This window comes from Ambystoma mexicanum, chromosome 7p, assembly GCF_040938575.1.
Source record: "Ambystoma mexicanum isolate Mex_15411 chromosome 7p, UKY_AmexF1_1, whole genome shotgun sequence".
NCBI lineage: Eukaryota > Metazoa > Chordata > Amphibia > Caudata > Ambystomatidae > Ambystoma > Ambystoma mexicanum.
This window is the reverse complement of record NC_090939.1, coordinates 596,681,993-596,705,613: the sequence shown is the minus strand read 5'-3', so window position 1 is coordinate 596,705,613 and position 23,621 is coordinate 596,681,993. Positions and strand designations below refer to the sequence as shown.

Sequence of the window (23,621 nt, the reverse complement as noted above, 5' to 3'; positions counted from 1 at the left end):
GAAGTAGCCCATTCAAATGTCTCTGTGAAAGGTGAAAATGTTTTATTGTAAAGTGAGAAACTGAATGAACTACAAAAAACAAAGTGATCAAAATTAACCCCAGGAAAAGGGGGGAGTAAAAAGGTGAATGTTGAACTTCTGTTTTTGACATCGAACTATCTAGAACAAGAGACACCGGTGCAAGAGTGTGAGTGTGAGTTGGAAGGAAATTCAAAGTGGTCCTGCGAAGGAAGTCTTTGACAGTTGAAGGTCCGAGCCTGACTGAAGGAGACGGGAAGAGTGATAAGTTAAGGAAAGGGAACCCCTAAAGGATGTGATTTAAGTTTGGGTAAAGGAATCCCCACGAGTGTTGTGTTTTGAAAGGTCTGAGCCCGATGGAGGGAGACCTACCTGAACTTTGTGCTTTGAAAGGTCCAAGCCTGACTGAAGGAGACCAGCATGAATTTTGTGTTGAACTGTGTTTTGAAAGCTGGAAAAAGAGACTTTAATGTGGAAGGCCAGGCGGGCCTTGATCCACATTTTGAACTGCCTTTCTTTTAAGAACCTGAGCCAGTGTGTCTCATCCTGGCTGCGGAGGCTGCCTTACTCCATGCTGTCCAACTTGGGGAGGAGAGCTGACTCAGTCACATTTATTCTTTACTAGCTGGGGTACCCAGCATTGCCTGTGTACTGATTGAGTGGTGTCTCATGTGCCCTGGAGGATGTTGCTCTTGTCCTCCTGTCGGCAAGCGTTGCTTCAGTTTGCTCTGGTGTCTCATGTGCCCTGGAGAAAGTTGCTCTTGTCCTCTGGTCGGCAAGTCGTGCTGCTGTTTGTTGTTGTGTTTCAGAAGCTCTCGAAATTGATTTTTGCTGTGCTTCAGATGGAACTTTTCCAAGTGATGTTCATTTTATGTGTGCCATGCTTGTCACTCAGTGGCTTCAACACATTTGAGAAAATGTCCAAGAAAGATTGATTGATCGTCCTCTCTGTAACCTGCCCATTTTCTATATTTGGAGTGGCGTGCTAAAAATATTTTTTTAATTTGTGTATTCCCTTTAAAAATGCCTTAATAAACACTTTCAAACTGTATACAGTAGTAAAACATTTCAAAGGAATAACCAACACATCGAACATTTTGCTTCAGACACTTTTCCAAATGTTACCTCATTCTAGTACATACTGCAGTGGGTTTAGGGTCAAAGATTTGAATACAAAGGTTCGAATAACAATAATCTCGAAACAAAAGGACCGAAAAAAATAAATCGAATGAACTTTGTTTTTGGGGGGGGGGGGGGTGGGGTCCCCCCAAACCACAGTTTTTTTGGCCAAAAACCATTATTTTTACCTATACCAAAACCAAAAAAAAGACATTAAAAAAAAGGCATTGTCTTTTTTTTCCGGTCCTTTTGACTCGAATGTATTGCAATCGATCCTTTTGTTTTCGAATTAATGACTGGACACCACTGTAGTGAATCGGGGTGAGCTTCAGTAAATGAGGTTGTCTACGGAGTGAATTTTTTGCATCCAAACATAGACTGTAATCTTGCCCCAGACAAATGAGGAATCCATGCAAAATTTGGTAGCATTGGGTTCAACGGTGTGGATTTGTTTAGCCGGACAAACATACACACATGCATACATTCAGCTTTATATATAAAGATACTGTAACACATATTCTCCTTCACACACGTTTTGTACAAGCGATGGGGCAGGCCTTAGGTTTTGTTAGTATAGGAAATATTTTATTTGACAGACTCAACTAGGATTGTTTTTTTTTTATTTTTATTTGGTGGACTTCCATCCTAGCTACAGGGCAAAGTAGGAGTTTTTCCAAACCCCCGAAATTTTAATAACTGTTTTACAAATGAATTTAATTTCTTTTGGAACAAAAAGTCCATAAACCAATACTTGTATACAAATATGCACAATCCAATATAAAAATTCGATTTTACATAGATAAAAAAAAAACAGTCCATATAATAAAATACAGTTGCATGATTCATCTTAAAAAAGACAAGGTTAAGAATGCACAGTGCATGCTAATAACTTACAGTTTGCAAAGACACAATGGAGCGAGCCGTGGCATAAAGTCCTGCAACTGGATGGAAGGAAGCACATCAGCTATTAAGGTAAGGCAACTTGTATTGGAGGATCCACAGTGCGCTTCCGTCTATTCCATGCCTTCCTCAAGTAGTCCGACATGCCCCAGGCAACAATAAGTGGTTCAGCACATAGCAGAAACATGAGAGCAGGGCGACATGGAGTAAAATTAGCTTCTCTCAAAAGTGGGGTAATTGTCTGTTTCCTAATATCATGATAACCTGGACAAAACAAGACAAAGGGCCTTATCACGAGTTGGGCGGTAAACCAGTGGTATTCCCACCGGGTTATTGCCTGCGCTAATAGCTTTACCGCCAACTGGTCCAGCGCTATTAGCACCGGTTCAAGGGATGAGTATGATTAACGTGTCTCACTTCACCATACACCTGCGTGAGTCTCCGTCCTCTCCCGTCACCTCTGTATCCACAGGCTAGCATCACAGGGTGCTCCTCCAGGGTCGGGTCGACTCTGAGTAGAAACTGCTTCAGTGTTCATACTGCTTCTTCTGGCTTCTTCCACATGGTCCTGCTGGGCCATTGCAGTAATGGCTTCCTCCGTACCTCTGGATTACAGGTACTTGCAAGCTCTTCGGCAGCTTACAGCCTTCCCTAGGTTCGAACTTCCCTGGCTTCACACATTTTGCTTAGACTTTCTTTCATTTTTATATTAGGTCCTGGGTCCTCCACAGCAGACCTTTAAAGTCCTTTCTCTCTGTTGAATGGGCAATCTCTCCTGCTTGCCCATTCTTCTTTGTCACAGTCTGAATGAGTGTCAAACATGGAGTGATCATTAGTACTTGCTCACATCTCTTCTTTGTCCCAGTATGTGTGATACCCTTCTCTTCAATCTGAATGTTGGGGCTAAAATTACAATAACAAGCATTAGTTTGATCCAACGGTTTGCTCTGAAGTGTGCTATTGGTGGTGTACAAGAGAGGTTCTTAGGGCGTTCATCAACAGAACGGGGGTCCTTATCCCTAAGAGGGGTGTCTCTCCCTGTGAGGGCCTGCTTACTGCCACCCTTAGTGGGAATGTTGCATAGACGGCTCACCTTCCTACCCTCACAAGGAAGGGCTCCTGTAACGCTCACCTGATTCTCGCAGAGGCGCCGGTCTTGACTGGGCGACTACCGTATCTTCAAAGGTGATGTGTAGCATCCGGTTGGCTCTTTGGGCTGGACCTCTGTGCACTGTATGCCTGACGTGTAGAGTAAGATGTCTGCAGATAGAAAATATGGGGTTAATGAACTGGGGTTATTGGGGTGTCCCTATCTCTTTCCTCTTCTCCTCTCCTGTAGACCCCCAAAGGTTAACGCTCTCACCTTAGGTAAGTGAATGCCGAGCTCTCCATCTGCCTCGGGTCAGGGTGCTGTAACCAGTTTCTTCACTGGATAGGTAGCGCAGGCCTCTTGACTTCAGAGGACTGCTGTCCGTCGTTTACTGCACGAACGGTAAGTTTCGAGTCATTCAAATGTCTTTAAAGTCTTTAGTAATGATGTGTCTTGTTTTGCAGGGTTCCGGCGATGGCGGATGACGGGCTGAAGTGAGTTGAAGATGGAGCCCGTGTGATGAATAGAAGCGCCTGGAAGCACGTAAGTAAGCGCTTGTTGCCTGCTTAACTATGCGCTCTAACTGTCTTTTTATTTTGCAGGTACGAGTTCGGAGCGGCTGCAGGGTGCCGGAATACTCACTGGATTAGATGTGGAAAGGAGTAATGGCACGTGAGTATTAAAGTTCCCCAATGTCTTTAAACGCACCTTGTTTTGTCTTTCAGATGCCGGAATGCAGTGTGAAGACCTCCAGAGCGCACGAAGAGTAGGTAAGCCTTTGCCTTTCAGATGCCGGAATGCTAACCTGTTCTTTCTTGTCTTTATAGGTGTTGCTGAAGACTGGATTCAGGATGGTAAGCCTTTGCCTTTCAGATGCCGGAATGCTAACCTGTTCTTTCTTGTCTTTATAGGTGTTGCTGAAGACTGGATTCAGGATGGTAAGCCTTTTTCCTTAGGCCCAGGACCGGATGCAGAAGACACGATGAGCGTTCTGCTGCAGAGGTTGCAGAATAACGCAAAGCAAGATTCATCCACCGGGTGTGGTTTAAATAGCCTCCTGTAGTGCTTAGGTGTCTCCTTCCACAGCCACGCCTAAGTAAGAAAAGAGTTCCTGGTGAGTTCCTGCCTTCCAGAAGAGTTCCAGTGTTCTGAATCTAGGGAGTGGCTCCAGCCCCACCCAACAGGAAAAGTAGTTCCAAACAGAAGAGGATCAGAGGCTCCACTGGCAGGCAAGTAAGCAGCATGGTCTGCTGAAGGTAAGTCCACCCAAGCATTATGAGCCCGGTGCTTCCAGCGCTGGGACTGGGCATATTTATGAGCCTGGTGCCACTGGCGCCAGGACTGGGTCCAAAAGGTCCCAATTGGGACTGGTTGGCACTCGGAACCTGGGTTATGGATCTGCTTCCAAGGGAGTTGGGAAAACCCTGACCTTTTGGAAGCAGAGATCATGACAGCTCCCTTCTGGGGAGAAGTGAAGAATCCCTGCGATTCATCACAATCACTGCCAGTCCTGCCAATGCAGAGTTCATAGAGCATAGAGGTGGTATTGCAACTGGTCAACCCACTACCAGTTCATGGTTCTGTCATTCAGCCTTTCTTTGTCACTCATGGTCTTCACCAAGCTCCTCACAGCGGTAACGGCGTGCCTCGTTGTAGAAAGTAATATTTCTTCCTCTACCTGGAAGACTGACTTGTCCAAGCTCTATCTCCAGATCGGCTGTCGGCATATCCGTGCCGTGTGTTAAGCCTGTTGTACAGTTTGGGCTTACCTCTAAACTTCACAAAATTTCTTGTTTCACCATCCCCAGTTCCTCTGTTTCTTCAGGGCCGCCTTGGACACCCACATGGTCAAGGCCTTCCCTCGCAAGGTCCGGGTTGCGAACACCATTCACAAGGTCCATGTCTTTCAGTGTCAGAAACCTTCTGCGTCTACTGGTTTACCTGAGGCCGTTACACATGAGGTCCCTTCATTGGCTACTTTGGTGTTAGTAGTCTGTTTCAGGGCAACATGTCAGACCTGTTACAAATCTTTGAGGTTTCCGAGAATCTGCTGTGATAACCCCTGTGAGACAACCTGTTGAGGGGGCACTGCTTTGTCCACCTAGGCCCCAACTGACTGTAGTTACGGCTGTTTCTTTAAAGGGCTTAGGAGATCAACTTCTAGGTCCCACGGTGAGTGGGCCTTGGTCCCTGAAACTCTGGAACATATCAGTTTATTGGAGTTGTGGATGATCAGGCCCTCTTTGCTTCCATCTGTGCTAGGCAAATGTGGTGATCCTGACAGACAGCAATGCACTACCGTAACAAACTGGGCAGTGTGGAATTGTTTCTTCTATTCAGAATAGCAGTACAATTGTGGCTCTAGGATCTTGAGAACATGTGACGGTTGGTGAGCCCATCTGCCAGATCAGAGAATTTTATGTGGCGCAGACAGAGCTTGGCCTCCCATGAGTGGGAGCTCTGACAGCAAGCACAATTGGAGGTCTTGGCCCTTTGGGGGACTTCAGGTGGAACTCTTTTCTTTCAGTGCAAATAGGAAGTGTGGGTTGTTCTGCTCCAGAGAATTTCCTACGCAGGAAATCTGAGGGATGCAGTGGTTGTAGAATGGAACTCCGATTTCCTTTTCAGTTCCTGTCAATCCTGGTCATCCTGCTAGCTTCTCAGGAGATAACAGAAGTTAAAGTCCACGTTGATTTTGATTGTGCCGGACTGGGGCGAGAGGATGATGTAGCATCTGGATATGTAAATCTTCCCACCCTAATGCCTCCTAGCTAGGTTCTCCCTGCTCTCCCAATCTGGAAGGGTTGGAGGAGGCAGGTCCTCCATCCAAACTTCATTAGCCACAAACTTCATACCTGACTGCTGAGGCTAACGTGTAAGGAGTTTGGCTTGTTGGATGATGCCCTGAATGTAACCCTTTCCACTTGGGGGGGACAGCCACCAAGTCCATTCATGCCTGCTGGTGATGTAAACATTGGGATTTGTTTTGGGCTTGAAGTCTAGACCCTCTCGCTAGTCCTATTATTTTTGTCGTGTATAGGTCTGAAGATTGCCACTGTGAAGGGGTACCTAGCCACCATTTCGGGTTTTATGACCTCTGAACAATCTCCACGTTTATGCAATGTTTGTAGGGTTTGTGCAACCCTTTTACTCCATGCCCGTTTGTTGGCCTTTGGTGGGACCTGCATTTGATCTCGAATTTCCACATGAGGGATCAGTTTGAGCCCTTGCATTCATTTTTAAGATTGTTCACACTTAAGGTGATATTCCTGGTGGGCATCACTTCTGCGAGGCAGGTGAGTAAGCTCCAGACATTGTCTGATAAACTTGCCTACAAGGTATTTTCCAAGCAAAATGAGATACTAGGAGTGAGATTGTCCTTCCTACCAAAGGTTGTCAGATGATTTTTTTTTTTAAAACTTTATTTATTACTGACATTTTCGCATCAGAGGAAGAACATTTTGAACATAGATTCACAGCGTAAATACATAGTCAAGTGTGGCTTGAGGCATATTATACTAGATACAAGGGGTGGGGGATGCGGGAGGAGGGTGAGTGGGTAGGGTTGGGGAGAAGAAGTCCTGGGATAGGGTGTCATTCAGGGGATGTTGCGAGGTTCAAAGGTCTTGTAACTTCTTCTTCAGCCAGCAGGTATGACATGAGTGGGGCCCATATATCCTTGGGTCTCGAGGTAGATTGAATCCCTCGGACGTATGTCTCTTCACATTCTTGTGTGTTAAGTCCCTTAAGCAGCTTTGGTGTGTGGTGGGGTCTTTTGATTTCCACTTTTTAAGAATGATCCGTGGCTCCCCCCACTGCGAATAGTCTGCAGGTTTTGACGGATGCCTTTCTGATAGCTCCCCGGAGGTATCTCAGCGGTGTGACCAGGATATTCGTGTTTAGTTTAGCATTCATTGTGTTAGCGACTTCATTCCAGTATTGTTTCATTGGTGGGCATTCCCATTACATGTGGATGGCTGTTGCATTGCGTGTACCACATTTGGGGCATGGCTGTGGCTTGGACGGATCGAATTTGGAGATTTGTTTGGGTGTAATATGCAGTTGGTACAGGATTTTAAATTGAATGAGTCTGAAATGTGCGCATAGGGATATGGTTTTGGTATATTTGCAGTAGTTTGTCCAGTGTTGTTCATCTGTCTGGGTATTCAAGTAACGGTTGTCAGATTTTTACCTGTCAAGATCTATCTTTCGTTTTTTTCACCTTCCACCTCATCCTCCTAAAACAGAGGAGCAATTCAATATGCTGGACACAGTGCGGAACTTCAGCTACTGTCTGTCTCGCATGAGGGATGTCGGGATAGATAACCAAGTCCTTGTGTGTTATGCTGGTTCCTGTTCTGGCAGGACTGTGACTCAACAGACCCTATCAAGGTGTATCATCCTCTACATCTCTGAATAATAGGATCTGGCTTGGAAGGAGGTGCCTGAGTGTCTCTGCACTTATTAGACCAGAGGCTTTGCTGCTACCTCTCCACTGTAGAAAAGAGGTCATGGGGGAGGGGGTCCCTATTCCGGGCATGTGTTAAGTCACAACATGGACATTGCACACATTTTCCAAACATTACTGCTTGGATTTATTGTGAGGGAATGATGTTTACCTTGGCTGAGAAGTCCTCCAGAGTTTTCTGGTGTCGATGGTATCGCCGTTCTCTGCTGACTTGCCTCTAGGTAATGTTTTATCTGATGGATGTTCCAAACAAAGATTCCTCATTGCTCTCTCAACCTGCACCTAGCTCATACATCTTATCAGTTTCATGGTCCCCCTAGCTTTTGAGTACTACAGAAAAAGGGCAAAACTGAGCTCATGGGGCACAGTGGCTCTGCATAGACTGTACCAATATCCTTTCCGCCCTTGAATGTGCATCAGTGCTAGGCAGAGTTGTACTGTGCTCCCTGATGGCAAAAATATTTCAGAGGACAGCTAGCACTGGAGATAGAATATCTAAGATGAGACATCTGTGTGAGGAACATACCATCAGAAAGGACAATACATCAAGGGAAGTAATGTGATCTTTGTGCCAAATTATTATTCCACCTACACATGTTTTTAGTACTTCCTCTTCTTCGGTGCATAGACTACTATTGTCATTAATGAATCAAAACCATTAATATATTGTAAAGTATGAACATCAGTGTTCCAGAATTACCAATTGTTAAAACTATTAAAAATAAATTGAGAGCTAAATAGACAACACGCAAAAGATAATACCAATATGTTAAGCCAGAAATGTACTCTCTCCATATCAGGCATATTAATGTATATGACTGGAGTGTTGTTCAGGCTCAACCTTATGTGAAATAGTTGTTCTATGTTGCTTGTATAAAACATTTTTCTAAACCGGTAATATGTCCAAAATACAGTTCGATTCTCTTGTATTTTCCTTTCTTCTCTGATTTTGTGATGGGTGGAGGCTACCCAAGATTTCTAAGCTGCAAGGGGAATACTAGTAGGATACCCCAATAATCTTTGTTACATAAATGATCCAAGGGTCAGATGGAACTTTACATGAATTAATAAACTCCATATATGTTTGATACCTCTCTCCTGTTACCTTGTCCCTACTCCCCCTGTAATGGTAAGAACCTTTTCATACCGTGTGTTGATCGGGAAGTTCAATGATGGTCTAACTCTCACTTGTTGGGCCTGAATTTTAGGTTACTTTTCGTACTGGATGGAAATTTGTGGTGGATTTATTGGTAATTTGTTACCATCAATATATTCAAATATATGTAGCAACGGTGTGCTGTTGAAGCATAACAGCGCTTAGCTGATTGGTCTGTGTACTGCTTCAGGGCTATATTAAGGTGTTTTGGGGCTTGGGGCACAGACCTATTTGGGGCCCCTCCAGAAACAAAGAAATGAAGGTATTCCAAATCTCTCGTGCCACCCTCCTTGTCACCTGTAGCTTGACATGCAGCACATCAGAATAGACATGGGTTCTCCCTACAAGTGCAATTTTAATCCTTTCTGGAATTGGAATAATAAACAAGCGGCAATTCAAGGGCAACATGACCAGTCTTCAATGAAGGTACTTGTTCTAGTATGGGTACAGGACACATTTTAACAATAGTAGCTGCAAGGAAGTCGTACTGGCTGTAGTGTAGATTCAGGGCACAGATCACGGTTTGAAAAAGGTACACGTAACCCAGCGTGAAAAAGATTTATTGGAAGCAATGGGCCAGGTACAAATACCATACAATAGTGGATAGTGATTTAAAGCTACCAGGAGCTTGGTGCTGCTATTAGTGAGCAAAGAAACACATGACACTGCAATATCTCACTTGCCACTATTATATATGAAGAAATACTATAGTCTGCTAAGTCATCAATTATTCTTTTTTGATGACTGTACCCTGAGAACTAAATCACTCTTAAGGGCTTACAAATTCGAAATGTTAGGTATTGACAATTTTGACATTTTAGGCACTATGACATGAAGTAGGTTGCCCAGCATCACACACGTTGGTTACCAGGTGAAGGTGGTAATTGAGCCCAGACTGAAATATCTTAACGTGAGTGCATTTTTCCCTGTTCTTGACGCACAGCAAGCTGCAACTACTTATGATTGACTTTCATGAAGTAAAACACTACCCTGTTTTTTGGACTTGACTTGGAAAATAAAAAAATCACAATCTAATGTCACCTTGTGATTTTGAAGGCGTTTACGTCTTTGATTGCTTCTGTGTTGTGTTCGGAAGTAATTCAATTAAGAGATATTGGCAGATTATGTTCTGATTCATTGCACTTAAGGGGCACTGCACACTTAGTCCTATTGTGCTCAGCGAGTTTCTGCACTTGTTTGGATTTCTGTCTGCCATATCGGGGGGGGGGAAGGTTTTTGTTCCTATTTTTAACCTGCCACTTGGATGATCGGCATCTTGAATGATACACATAGTGGTTTTCATTTGAACATATCCTATACATAGAAGCCAGAAACAGCATTCCAGGGAAAATTAACCTTTTCCAAAATGGCTGACAGCAATGCAAACAGAATTGCGTACATCTTCAAAGTTTCGTTTTTATTTAGATCAACTAAAATGGCTGCAAAACTTCCAGAAGACACCGAGAAAGTCTTCCTTATGGAGGGACTGTCATCTATTCTCTACAACTGTTAATTAATCCATAAGGCCAAATGTAAAAGCCACATCGTGGGTTTCACATTTTGGGAATACATTTTCAAAAGACAAAGAGATTAGTGCTGCTGAATTAAATGGCCTGAGGGGTGACTCCGGTATACTAATAACATACCTGGCTGTCTTGAAGGCAGTTAAAGCACAGAAGTCGAATAATTCCCCAGGAGCGGATTTTATACACTCTGATTGGTTTAATACTAGCATAATTATCAGCTGCAATTCTCTGCATTGTTTTCAACACAATTGTGAAGAGTTGTGTAATCCCTGAATTATGGTGTTGAACGATTATCCTCATCTAAGAAGGAAGATAAGTCTCTACCAAAATGTATCACCCAATTTCACTCTTGAATTCCTCCTCAAATTCTGGGGAGCAAATTATTGGGCTACCTGGTGGACTGGGTGACTATGGCTAATATTGATGGGGATATGCATAGGGAGTTTAGAAGATTGGGAGCATTAAATCGGGCCCTAATTGTTATGTTCTTGACCTCTAAACATACAACTTTAAATGAAGATACCTTATATTTGACCTTTATGGATCTGTTCACCGCTTTTGATTTGGTGGACTACGAACAGCTATGGTCAATTCTTTAAGCTATGCGAATCCCAGAAGGGTTGTTGTAACTAACAGTTTTGTTTCATACTAACACAGAGTGTGTAGTTCGTTATGATGGTGGGGTGGGGACTGCACGCCCTCTTTTGGGATTGATTGGGGCCTTCGTCAGGGGTGTGATCTTGCTCTAATTTTTATTTAATTTGTATACAAATGCTCTCCAGACTATTTTAGAACAATTTACACCCAATACATCCAGGTTAGGAAGAAGAGTCCCTCAGCTGGTCTACAATGATTGTTCTTTTAGCACGTACACCCAGAGCTCTTTGAAATAGTTCTAGATGATTATGGTTGATTATGGATGATTAGGATCCTCTGCTCCAGCTGTGGCTTTGTTGATCATAACAATTACTGAAATGCTCTCTACTTATATCAACCCCCCTATCTCATGGACTGACTGCAGATACTGCAGTTCGGGCAGTCCTCATCCTTTCCTTCTCTGACCATGTTTCATCTGGGAGGGGTAGCTGCCACTGGCTCCTGATAGCCGAGTGTGTTAAGTTTAAGACGTTGTGTTTAGTCCATCGTTCTATTAATGACCAAGGGTCTGCTTATTTGCAGCAAAATAATGTGCCAGTATTTGCCGGCTTGTCCGCTTCGATCCTCTTCTGATGTATGACTATCTGTTCCAAGATTTCGTCATGCCATACTGGGCGGTAGAGCTTTTTCGGCTTTAGCTACTCTTCTAAGGAACAAGCTTCCTTCCAAACGTAGTATATCAGATCTCCTGGCCCTTCGTCGTCATTTAAAAGCCCCCCTATTGCAGTAACTGCGACCTTTTCATCCTCTTCTCACTGCCTTCGATCTCTTTAGGGACTTGATGCCTTTGGATGCATTTCGCGTTTTACAGGTTGGCTTAACATAACAAACCACAACATCATACTGGGTCTATGACACTTATAAACGGAAGTAAGTCAGCAGTTTTAATAATGGGTAAGACAAGGAAACTGTCGAAAGTTTTTTTTTTTTTGACTGGCTCCTTGTTGGAGAAAGTGAAATACTTTGATTACCTGGGAACTCGTTTTCTGCCAATGGCAATGGGAAATACTACATTGAAGATCAAGCTATCGAAACGTATCTGGCCACAGCACAGAATTTTCACATTGCAAGGTCTGCGAGAGTACACCCACTGGCAATAATGCTAAATGTGTACAATGCTAAGGCATGCACGATTGGTCGGACATTGGGGTTGTAGTCTGCTCGGAAACTACAGATAATAGAAAATACATTCTGTAGATCACTCCTGGCCTTACCACAGAGTGCCCATATCCTTTCTGTGCATAATTAGCTTGGGTTACCTTTCCTTGAGGATTATCATCAGATAGATCCAACGCTGATGTGACTTGCAACATGGGGCGAATATAGAATGTTGTCAAGATATACTTTCTGGCATTCTGTCTGACATCGGAGCACTCCAAATTAGATAGCTTATGCATGCAAAAGCAACTCTAATGGCCATACATGCCATCCATACGTGATAGATGGTCATACTACGAGCTAAAGTAATCTACTGAAGTTTTCAGGGGCAAAGGGAATCGTTAGAACTTGGCAAGTCTTCCAAAAGAGCACACCTGGCAATTACATCACAACCTTCTCCCTGTGAATGCTGTAATATGGAAATGGCAGAGGTTGGGAAGTGAGTCTCAAGCGTCCCCTTTTCACCCAGTGGACTTTGAAACGATGGGTGATTTTTAAAACATTTTTGTTGATCACATACCACAATTTGCACAAGAACCCTAAGCCCAGTTTCAAAATCCAGGGGGTTCTAGCAATTTGGGCCGGTATTAGTATCTGTTTTATTATTGCAAGTTGGATATATAATCAGGCTACTTCATTGTTTTATTCGATGGGCTCTTCAATTTATGAAACTGTACAGCTGTGATGTTGAGGAGAATACCTGCTCTGTATAAAACATGCTGCTACTATTTTAGCTTCTGAAAGAAGTTTATGTATTATTTTAGAGCTGGGTTTTAAGGTGCACATTCAGTACCAGTTTTAGGTTTATTGCGGAATTTTTGTGTTTTATACTGAACTTATTGTGTATGTGTTTTTATAATTTTAACAATCAAAATAAACATGTTGACTTTAACTTGCAGATTTTTTACCCTTAAAACGGCAAATTAATTCAAAAGTACTGTCCAAAATGGACCTTATTCTAAACAGAAATAGCTCTAGAACTTTCAAAAAGTGAATTCAGATAGTTCAAAGAAACATGTTTTCTTTTTAAACCTTTTTTCCTGTCAAATATGGTGCACTTAAAGTAATTTTGTTTTCAATGTATTCTTCTCAAAATTAGACAGATGTTAACTGGGTTGATGCATTTTCCTTTCTGATGTAAATCTTTTCTGATAGTATTTTTAGTGTTGCTGAAACACTGTCTTTAGTAATCAGTCGGTCTAATCAAGAATGAATGTGATGGGAGTTCTCTTTTATCTGTCACAGGTTGTGCGAAGTGCTTAATCTTGATCCCAGGCATGTCCTGATTGCAGAGGTAATCTTCACGAATATTGGAGGCGCTGCCACTGCCGTGGGTGACCCACCAAATGTGATTATTGTTTCCAATCAGGAGCTGCGCAAGACGGTATGTGTGAGCACTTATTTGCCCGCTTCTCTTCGTGCTGATGGCCACATTAAACCTTTTGATTTCTTCCCAACAATGTAATCGCCATGTTTCTGGTTATTGTAATATGAGACGTTGTGATAAACCCATTCAGTGTTTGTTGGGCATCCATTACACTATAAATTCAGATGTTTGTTTAAATGAACATCCTGTAAATAAGGATATGTCTGTTGTTTGGTATGAAACCTGATGCAAGTGAGAAAATGCTAGTGTGTGTTGGATAAAGGCAGTCTGCACAGAGGGTGCCACTTTTTAGATGTCTATTAAAGGGACTTTTCTCTTGTAAATTGTCTAAGAGTGGGAATTGTATACAGAGCTTCATTATGGATAGTTGGAAATAATGTTTGGTGCCATGTTATTTCAGTTTTAAAATTACACGAAATGCAGAGTTTGACACCATTTATTGGACTAGCTGGAAATATGTAGAGAGAGACCAATGGAACAGCTTCCGAAGCCTCCTAGAACTTCAATTGATGCAAAGTAAAATGACTGGGAAAGAAGTGCCCACTAGTCCGTTCACTCTCAAAGCAAAAAGAGCATTTTCAGTTTGTGTTCAGTGGGTGAGTAGTCGTGGCATAAAAGTCTCCACCAGCTCGGTCCATACAAATGCTGGAAGCGGTAAACGCGTGAACAGTACATTTCTACCTAGTAGCTACATTGTTATGTTAAAGGTTCTTAACCCGCGCACTGTTGCCACCTGCGTAGTTTCTTGGTGCTCTTGAAAAAAATAAATATTGTGTATTTACCACATTAAATGCAAGCCAGGAAACCAATTTCAAGCTTTAGGAATACTGAGGTAACATTGGAGACTGCAAAAGGTTAATACTGAAGATTTTTTTTAGTGTCACGTTGTGTACAAGTCAGCTGGAGTGGCTGTATTGAAACCATTAAGGGAATTATTTGTGCTGAAAAACGGGGATTTATGCGCCATTCTGCCTGCAAATCCCCATTTGTTAAACAGGGATTTGCGGGCAGAATGGCGCACAAATCCCTGTTTTTCGGTGCAAATAATTCCCTTAATGGTTTCAATACAGCCACTCCAGCTGACTTGTACACAACGTGACACTAAAAAAATCAGCCCCTAAATGGTCGGGACACGCAAAGTGGCTGCATACACGTTTCAGACTCTGTGAAGAAAATGCAAAACATGCCGTTTGCCAATGGTGTGTTTTTTAAGCTTTCACTTCAATGTTTTTAGGAACCTCAGTAATTTTAGGAAATTACTGGAGCACATGTTAAGATTTGTAATGTTCTCGGGATTTGTACCATGCACCGCTGCCATTTACATGGCCTCTGGGTACTCGCATGGATCGGAAATGGAAATGTGGGGTTGTGTGGGTTGGGTAGTGCTGTACTGTGGGTGCATGTAGAACAATGAGCACCTGGTGCCTGTGTGGGTGTGTTATCTACGTGGATTGTGATATTCACCCTGGAGGTGTTTTGTTACTAAATGAGAGACCCAGGGGTTGGGGGAGGATCTTTGTATTGTGGCCAGTGGATGTGTCGAGTGGTTGATTGGAGAGGTATAGTGTTGACTTTATTGGAGTAGGCTGAGGATTTTGCTTTGTGGTTTTGCCAGCGGGTTGGTGAGCATGTGAGTGGTGTGGTTGAAAAGTGAAGTTGTTAGTTGGTTAGATTCCTTGCACAAACATGCTAGAGTATGATTTTTTGCCAGCTGCTTTATTTGCTCATTGTTTATGTATGTGTTTAGGTGTGTTTTTGTGTGTTTTTAGGGCATTGCACAGCTAGTGGGATGACGTGTCACCTATGACATTAATTCCATATAGATGTTATAATAAAGTTGTAGTCAAAACTATATATTGAAAATAAAATTAAAACAATGTATTAAGACATCGGAATGTATGCATTAGCTTAAGATTACATATGAAATGTGAAGATTACACATTGAATATAGAATTCCCACACCTCTATTGTGTAAGTATCTGTTTTCTACCCAGGTGTGAGCTTGAGATCTGTCTAACGTATGACAATTGTGATGAATATGATGGCTTCATCACTTCTTTCCCGGCGGTGAACTTTCCCCATGTGGCCAAGGGACAGAAGCTGCTACTTTATCCTGATCCTGTGGGTGGCTATATGAGGGAGGATCACATTGGTTAAGGCAGCCCTTAGGGAGGTGTCATGACCTCATCGGACGAGACATGGCATCTCCCTTTTTCTTTTGAGGATACCCCCTGCATTCCCGATGCCTTAATGGCATATTGACATACCTCCCCCCACCAACCTAGAAAGAGTACTGAAAACACTTTCATGGGATCTGTATACAAGTCATCAAAACCTAACTTGCCTTTCAAGATTCTTGAAAACACCTTCCCAAACTCTGCAAACAAGTCATCAAGAACTGACTTGCCTTTAAAGATTACTGAGAACACTGTCCTAGACTTTGCATACAAGTTATCGGGAACTATTTCCCTAAATGCGAAAATACTGTGACAAAGAAGATGAGCCGAGTAATGAAGAACAATGGATGCCGAGAGCACAAGCTGTGCTCTAGTTGTTGCAGGAACATGCATGATGCCGGGAGATTTAAACCGGCGAACCAGCTGACAAGGATATGCTGGCTGGAGGACTCTAGTCTTCTTGGTGTCGACTGAGAGACTGCAGGACTGGTGCAAGGTCCATGGAGCCAACCGGCTCACTGAAGAAGCAGAGGAGAGCTGGCTGAAGAGTACAGTACACTGCAAGGATGCCCAAAGCAGAAGAAGGGTGACTTCAGAGCGTTTGCAGGTACCGAAAGGCAGGCTCCACATTGCATGAGCCTAGAGAGGTGCCAAACAGATGAGCCATCAAGAGACAGTGACTCCACCCAAGAGAAGCGGGGACACCGGACTGCATTGGCAACCCTGCCGAAAGCAAATAACAGTTAATGCAGTATATAAGATAGGACGAACAAGTGAATATCATTTAAAGAGATAGAATGAAGTAAGTATAAAAAACGGTCAAGTTTTTATCTGTATGCCGTATACCTATAAGAAAAGCGCTAGCAAGAGAGTATACCAGGCAGATTCAAGACAGAACAGAATAAACCTAAGAGACTTGCAAGTTTGTAAATGTGCACAGTGCACACATAAGGAAAACCCTGGCAGGAGAGTACACTAGATAGACTCAAGACACAAGAATATACCTGCGAGAAAAGCCCTGGCAGGAGAATATACCGGGAAGGTTAAAGTTGTGAGAGTATACATATAAGGAAAGCTCTGTTCTGAAAATATACAGGCAGCTTCAAGTCATAAGAGAAAAGCCCTGACAAGTGAACATACATATCGGACATATGTTAGTCACAAGAGAAAAGCCCTGGCTAGATAAGATACCAAGCGGATGCACGTTGCAAGTGTGGGCATTGTGTTGAATCCTATGGATCCCTCACTAAACCCCTGCCTAAAGTCTCCTGCCAGGTGGCCAGGGAAAGGCAGACACTTTCTGTTCCTGACCTTAGGGATGGTGTTCTGCAGGAGGATCACCTGGGAGGAGAAAAGGCCCAGGGGAGTGAGCGGAATCTGTGGGATGAGACACAGTATTTGTCTTCCTCTGAGGAGGATGGCTTTGCAATGCCCAAGTATGTAACGGCTTGTTGTAATGACCATCTGGCTGTAACAGAAAAAAAAGATGCATATAAATACGGGTGAAATTAATCATACATTCCTAGGCCTTGGGAGAATTCAAAGCCCTTCTAGAATGCAATAGTTATACAACTGAGAAACTCCCTAATGCCCACAAATGCAGTGAAAGGAAAATTGGGAAGAACACCAGCGTAAAAGAATTGCCTTTCCCTTCACAAGCCCTACAAATGACTAATTCTTATAAAGTTCCTTCAAAGAATGTTATAAGTAATGAATTGGGGTTTGAAAATAGAACAGAAATAAGAAAACTTGATTTTGCTATTAGGGACTTCAAGTCCCATAATTCCCTGCGTACTGAGACAAAAAAGAGAGCTGGAGAGGTACACTGTTGCAGAAGTGGTCCGTTCAGTAGTGCAGATGACCCACACATGAGGGAGAATGAGAGGCTTAAAAGCCCCCCTCAGGTGCAGGTCATAGAGAAGGAGTTAGCTTTGCTGGTGAAGAGCAGAGGAAGTCAGAAGCAGAGGAACATTGTTCGAGTTGGCAGCCCAGACAGAAGTTGGAGAAAAGAAAGGAGACTGGGACCACTGCATAGTAGATATCAGCTGCCGGTTCTCAGAGGGTCTGTATCCCCAGAAACCTGAAGGGCAGAGGTTGAGCAGCGGGAAGCGTGCAGAAGGAAGACTTTCTCCCTTGTGACCCGTTCTGCAGAGGCTGCGCAGCAGGAAGCATTCAGTGGGCTGTTTTGGCTGGCTGGGGTATACCTGTGAGCCTCAAGGCAGTCTCTGGATTGCACCAGAGTGCCTCCGGATCAAGAGGAGCTCTAATTGGAAGTGGCATGAACGAAGGCAGACTTACTGTTGTAAAGTGACTTCCAGGCTTTCTTGGTTACATCTTAGATTTATTACAGGACTTCAAGTTACAGTTACATAAAGATAAATACTAGAGAGTATGGACTAAATCAGCACTGGCCCCATCACCCAGGCAGGGGAGCGCGAACTGCCTGCCTCAGTATGGGACCCTCAGATCAACATTCCATCATTCACACAGCAACACTCCATGTGACATCAGACTCACAGCATGACAGCATGAAAACAGAAGATCACTACATAACACATTCTCCTTCCTTTACCGGACATACACACATATGTTCACAACATAACACATCTCCTTCCTTTACCAGACACACACACAGAAGATCACGACATAACACATCTCCTTCCTTTACCAGACCCACACACACATACACAAAAACAGTCACAACATGACACTTTGCCGGACCCGTCTCAAAACAACGCATCAAAATCCAAACCAGAGGCAAAGACAACACAATACTACTCACCCACTCAAACACCAAATAGACTCAGCCTATCGGGTGCAACCAATTTAGCCAATACATTCAAATACTGCAGATAACTCTGAGACACTGGCCAGACATCCCAAATCCATCTGTGTACCCGGCATTTGACCCCTGGCGACCCGATGGCAGTATTGCAAGTGTCTGCTATGCCAAAACCCTACACCCTGGAGAAGGCACAGGCTTTAGCACAACAACATATAACAAAAATCTCACTTACGAAGACGCTACCTCCTTTAAACAATTGTGGAATCAATTGGCGTGCCACTCACCCACTCATATACCTGCCTTACTTCATACTGGCAGAGGCGCTACCTCTTGCACATCACAGTATTCCACGAACCAGAGGTGCTACCTCCCTCAAATACACTTGCGTCCATGCACACCAGAGGCGCTACCTCTCTCCAATACAATTTTGCCACACAAACCGAAGGCGCTACCTCCCTCAAATACCCTGGTGACACGCACATCAGAGGCGCTACCTCTCACATACCAATTGTGCCAAACAAACCAGAGGCACTACCACCTTTAAATACCCTTGCATCACACTCACCAGAGGCGCTATCTCTCGCAAAATTGAATCATACCACACACACCAGAGACGGTACCTCTTTCTACTACCACAGTGTCACCCACACCAAAGGCGCTCCCTCTGCAGTGACAGCCTGACTCATAGCACACTTCATGCTCATCCTTGTGCATCCACTTCACAACCAACCTCAACTGAGTCAGGCAAAAAAAAAAAACATTTTGCATTCAACTAATTGTAAATACAATTGTAGTAGAAATAAATAAATAAATACGTTTGTCCTACCAGTCCATGGTCATCTTTTGACCCTAAGACAACGACTATATCAACTAAACGTCTTCTGAAAATCCTCGAAAGGTTATGCTAGCTCATTCTTCAGAAATACACCTCCTTAATCACAATGCGGGCAACTCCAAACACTTAACTTCTTACACTTATCCAAATTCATTCTAAATATTAACATAACATTACATTCCTAAATGTCCATTGGGGTTCACACCCTTAACCTAAAAATCGTCCAACTTGTTAGTTCTATGTCAATACATTTTGCACAACACTTCACTTAATAAAAAGGATACAGACTGTGCATCTTCAAACCTGTCCCTTTAACCATTGCTGTGCTTGACGTAAAACTCCAACACTCAGTCGTGCCGTTTGGAATTGAAGCTTCTTTTCTCTTCACTGTGAATTTCGGAAAAGTCCAATGAGCTATACAACGTTGCCTACTGAACATGCCCGCTAATCCTGCGCTGCCTTCACGATGAGCTTGCTTGACTCTCACATCTTTCTGCAGATCCACTGCACTCACTTGACTGCTTTGCTTGACTCGGACATCCTTCTGCATATCCACTGTCACACTTGACTGCAACATTGGCCTTGAACTGCTCGACGAGGACATCTTTGCTTTCTGCACTGTGGTGAGCTGAATTCTTAATATTCCACATGAACTACGTGAACACTGTTCGTCTGTCTGTTCCTCACTACACTACACTCACAGAGCGGCTTCCTTTCTCTTGGATAGCTGTTTATATCAAGCGCCTTCCGGGCGACACTACGCGACACTGTTACGCGATACGTTGGATCAGATAAACACAAGAGAGTATGGACTAAATCATGCACTGGCCCCATCACCCAGGCAGAGGAGCTCTAACTGCCTGCCTCAGTATGGAACCCTCAGATCAACATTCCATCATTCACACAGCAACACTCCATGTGACATCAGACTCACAGCATGACAGCATGACACATTAAGCACTACATAACACCTCTCCTTCCTTTACCGGCGACAGACACACATGTTCACAACATAACACATCTCCTTCCTTTACCAGACCCCACACACACACACACACACAGAAGATCACAACATAACACTTACCAGGAGGTTTCCCGAGTCGTGAAGAGCAAAAGCAGCAGGAGTCCTGTAAGACGCAAGAGGAACATAGGTTCATGTCGAGACCGGTAAGTTCACAGATTGTCAGTGGCCTATGAGCGCTCTGTCCCCGCTCGCAGGTTGGAAGCAGGTGTGCAAATTAGAAACACTCGTGTAGAAGCAGACAGAGTGCAAAGCAGCACTCACGTGTGAATGAAAGTAATCCACACGTTCGTTTTTGAATAACGAACAGTTGTAAAATAGCAGAACTAACAACTCACGTAAGAGTATGTTGTTTCCAAGTTATTTGTGAATATCTAACTAGGCAAAAGCAGCAAAGACCTAATACACCAAAACCAAATGACTGTAATCTTGAAAGTGGGAGTTTATGGAAAACCCAACCAACTCTGGCGGCGACTTTATTAAGAGTTGATGTCAATAAGCATTGCCCAAGACTCTATCCCTGTCAGACTTTGGTTACTTGTGAAGTGCACAAACAAGAGTGTCAAAAAGGCTGCCCTTCTGGGAAAAGAAAAGTAGAGGAGCATCATTTGCAGAAAAGTGTTAGAGCATCAATGTGAATTTAGTCTTTGCCAAAAAGCACTTGTCGTGAAATGCTGCTCTGGCAGGGGAATAGACCCACATGGCAAACCTTTGGAGATTATAGGCCTGGCAAGGAAGCAGACCAGGTGGAAGTTGGAGAAGTGCTACAAGGTGGTCCTGACACAGACATTGCATGTTGTTGGTAATACTGGAGGAAGAGCCAAGCAAGGCTGTTGTAGAGAAGTTATATTTCCTGGAGTTGTTATAGTGGCAACCAACATTAACATTGTTGCTATTGAGGAACTAAGAACCTATTCCAAGACAAAGAAGAATCTTATAACATATGTGTTGAAACTTTCTGTTGACAAGTTGAATTTACATCAGACTATATTTGAACTTAGTTGCAAACCATGATTTACTTGTGTTCTATTCTTGAACTGTAAAGCAGAATCACGTTTAAAACCTGGGGAAGTATTAAAGTATTAACCTTTATATTATAATTATTGTATTTTGATTCTTGCTTGTGTAATTGTTAAAAGAATAAATAAAATGTAGAAACCAGGGAGTTCGCTCAGGTTCTGAAGAGAGACATTTTGTTACTTTAAGAACTCAATCATTTTTGTTTTGAACTGCCATGAATGTCCTTGTTTTTTGTTGTATGCTTAGGTCTAATTGACAGATATCCTTTGTTAGAGTTTTTCCTTTAGTTTATTTTAGGCAGGGGAATCTTCATCAGGGTAAGGATAGTGAGGTGTTAATCCGACCTTAAATTATAATAAAATGGCATGTGTTGAGAAAACTTCACAACATGGTCCGCCTCACATTTCTGACCCCTCACAGCATATAGCAAAGCCCTGGTAGGAAAATATACCAGAAGGATGCAAGTTGCAAATGTGTTCATATGAGAAAGACCTGGTAGGGAAGTAGACCAGGCAAGGTCAAGTTACAGTGTGTGCAAAATACAACAATTGAAGTGCTAATCAGGACTAACAAAAAAGCTGTGTTAAAACATATTGAAAAGGAGTGAAAACCTAGCAGGAGAGTACACCAGGTATTCTACCAAGATACAGAGTAACAGCCAAGTTGTTTGTAGTACCAGTTGTGTTGTTGATCTAGGAAAACTTAAGGAACTACTTTTCTCAACGGTATTAAACAGAGTGAATAGAAATCCAGGGTAAGGGAACCACCCTCTGTAACAAAGAACTCTATCCTTCTGGAAATCTTGTGTTGGAGTTACACATTATTTGCAGAGTATTCAAGGCCAAAAACATTGTCCCTTTTACCTTATAGTTGATTTTCAGAATGTGAGGGCCAGAATAGTACTTTGGACATGGGATGTTTTGCTTTGGACATTCTGACAATTTAAAGACCCTTTTGTTTGAGTTAGGGAAACATCTCTTGGAGTAGGGACAGAGAGGTGTTTCCCAACCCCCTTTTCTTTTATTAATAAAAGTGTATGGCCAAACTGTAAGTCTCTCTGTCCGTGTCTCATTCCGGGTTCTTTTCTCAATGGAACAGTGACTATATCTCTACCGTAGGTTAGACCGGCGCCCTTTATGAGTGAGTCGAGCACCACCTAAATACATTGGTTAAACAATAACTATGAAATTGACTAAAGCTCCTGCTCCTACTTACATAAAACCAGTTTATTCTTTCTGCTAGAGTGTGCGTGAAAAGCACATGAACCCTCAGGTAATTCTCGACTCCATTTGTTTAAAGTTACAATTCTATGGACTACATATTATAGTTTCTTCGAGGAGGATATTTTAAAGTTCTTTTAAGACAAGGATTCATTTTACTTGTCTAGGCCAATCTTCCTCCGACAGCGATGTGCTTTCCCTCATGGAAAATGCTCTGCTCTGTATACTGTCTTTTATTGGAGATTTCACAAGGTCAAGGTGATTGTGTGACTGAGCCACAACCTCTACGGCCATTTGGCCTGTCCTGAATAAGCTAGAGTTGATGTGCCAGACAGTTTACTGGGAGAGAACTATGGTGGCCCGTGTAGGTCAGCCTAGGGAATGAAATTGCAACGGGGGAATCATTATTCAAACATTCTGTTGTCAGTCTGGCTGTCCCTGGGCCACACTGGACTCCCAAATCACTTTGGAAGCTTGGTCATGGTTACTCCTCATTCGGACTCTTGAATCTTGTTTCTCAATTGCCGTATAGGCAATGTTATATTTCAGCATGGTGTGGGCATCCTTTCTCTGCACTAACAGAGGGAGCCTGATGCTCCTTACCATGGAGGTCCTCTGCCACAAGGTGTTCGTGTGCCCTCTCTCTGAAACAAATCTGACACATCTCCTTCAGAACAAATCCTCACTTTCTCCATGCTGTTTTTTTATCTACTTCACTTCCAGATGCTTCCCTCGGGTGTGGGTCTCCCCACCCACTTTCTAGGACAGATCCGTCATTATGTGGGGATACAACACTTCCTGATCTGTCAAATGGAGCCCAGGGAGACACAATTGTCTGCACTACTCCCATGATTCCTTCCAAGCAGCAGCCCATTTATACTTTATTAAGCAAGGGTGTGGGAGCCCATCTACTGAGAACGAACCTGGGTCAAATACCCTGTTCTATGAAATTTCTTCCACTCAGGAGGGTCTACATCCACGTTTTAGCTCACTGCACTCTTCACAGATGAGAAATGTTAATTTGCATGTCAGTCTGACCCGACCCACAAGGGCAGTGCAGCACCGAAATGCTAGGCAATTCTCC

At 43.1% G+C, this 23,621-nt stretch overlaps 1 protein-coding gene across 2 annotated transcripts in view; it reads left to right on the top strand.

The window, feature by feature from the left end:
- OCA2 (OCA2 melanosomal transmembrane protein) overlaps positions 1-23,621 on the top strand; it is a 1,377,074-nt gene that overhangs the window by 794,700 nt on the left and 558,753 nt on the right. For both annotated transcript variants that reach the window (XM_069636602.1, XM_069636601.1), the window contains one exon: positions 13,338-13,476. In XM_069636602.1, coding sequence (XP_069492703.1) covers positions 13,338-13,476 — 139 coding nt within the window. The remainder of the gene's footprint in view (positions 1-13,337; positions 13,477-23,621) is intronic.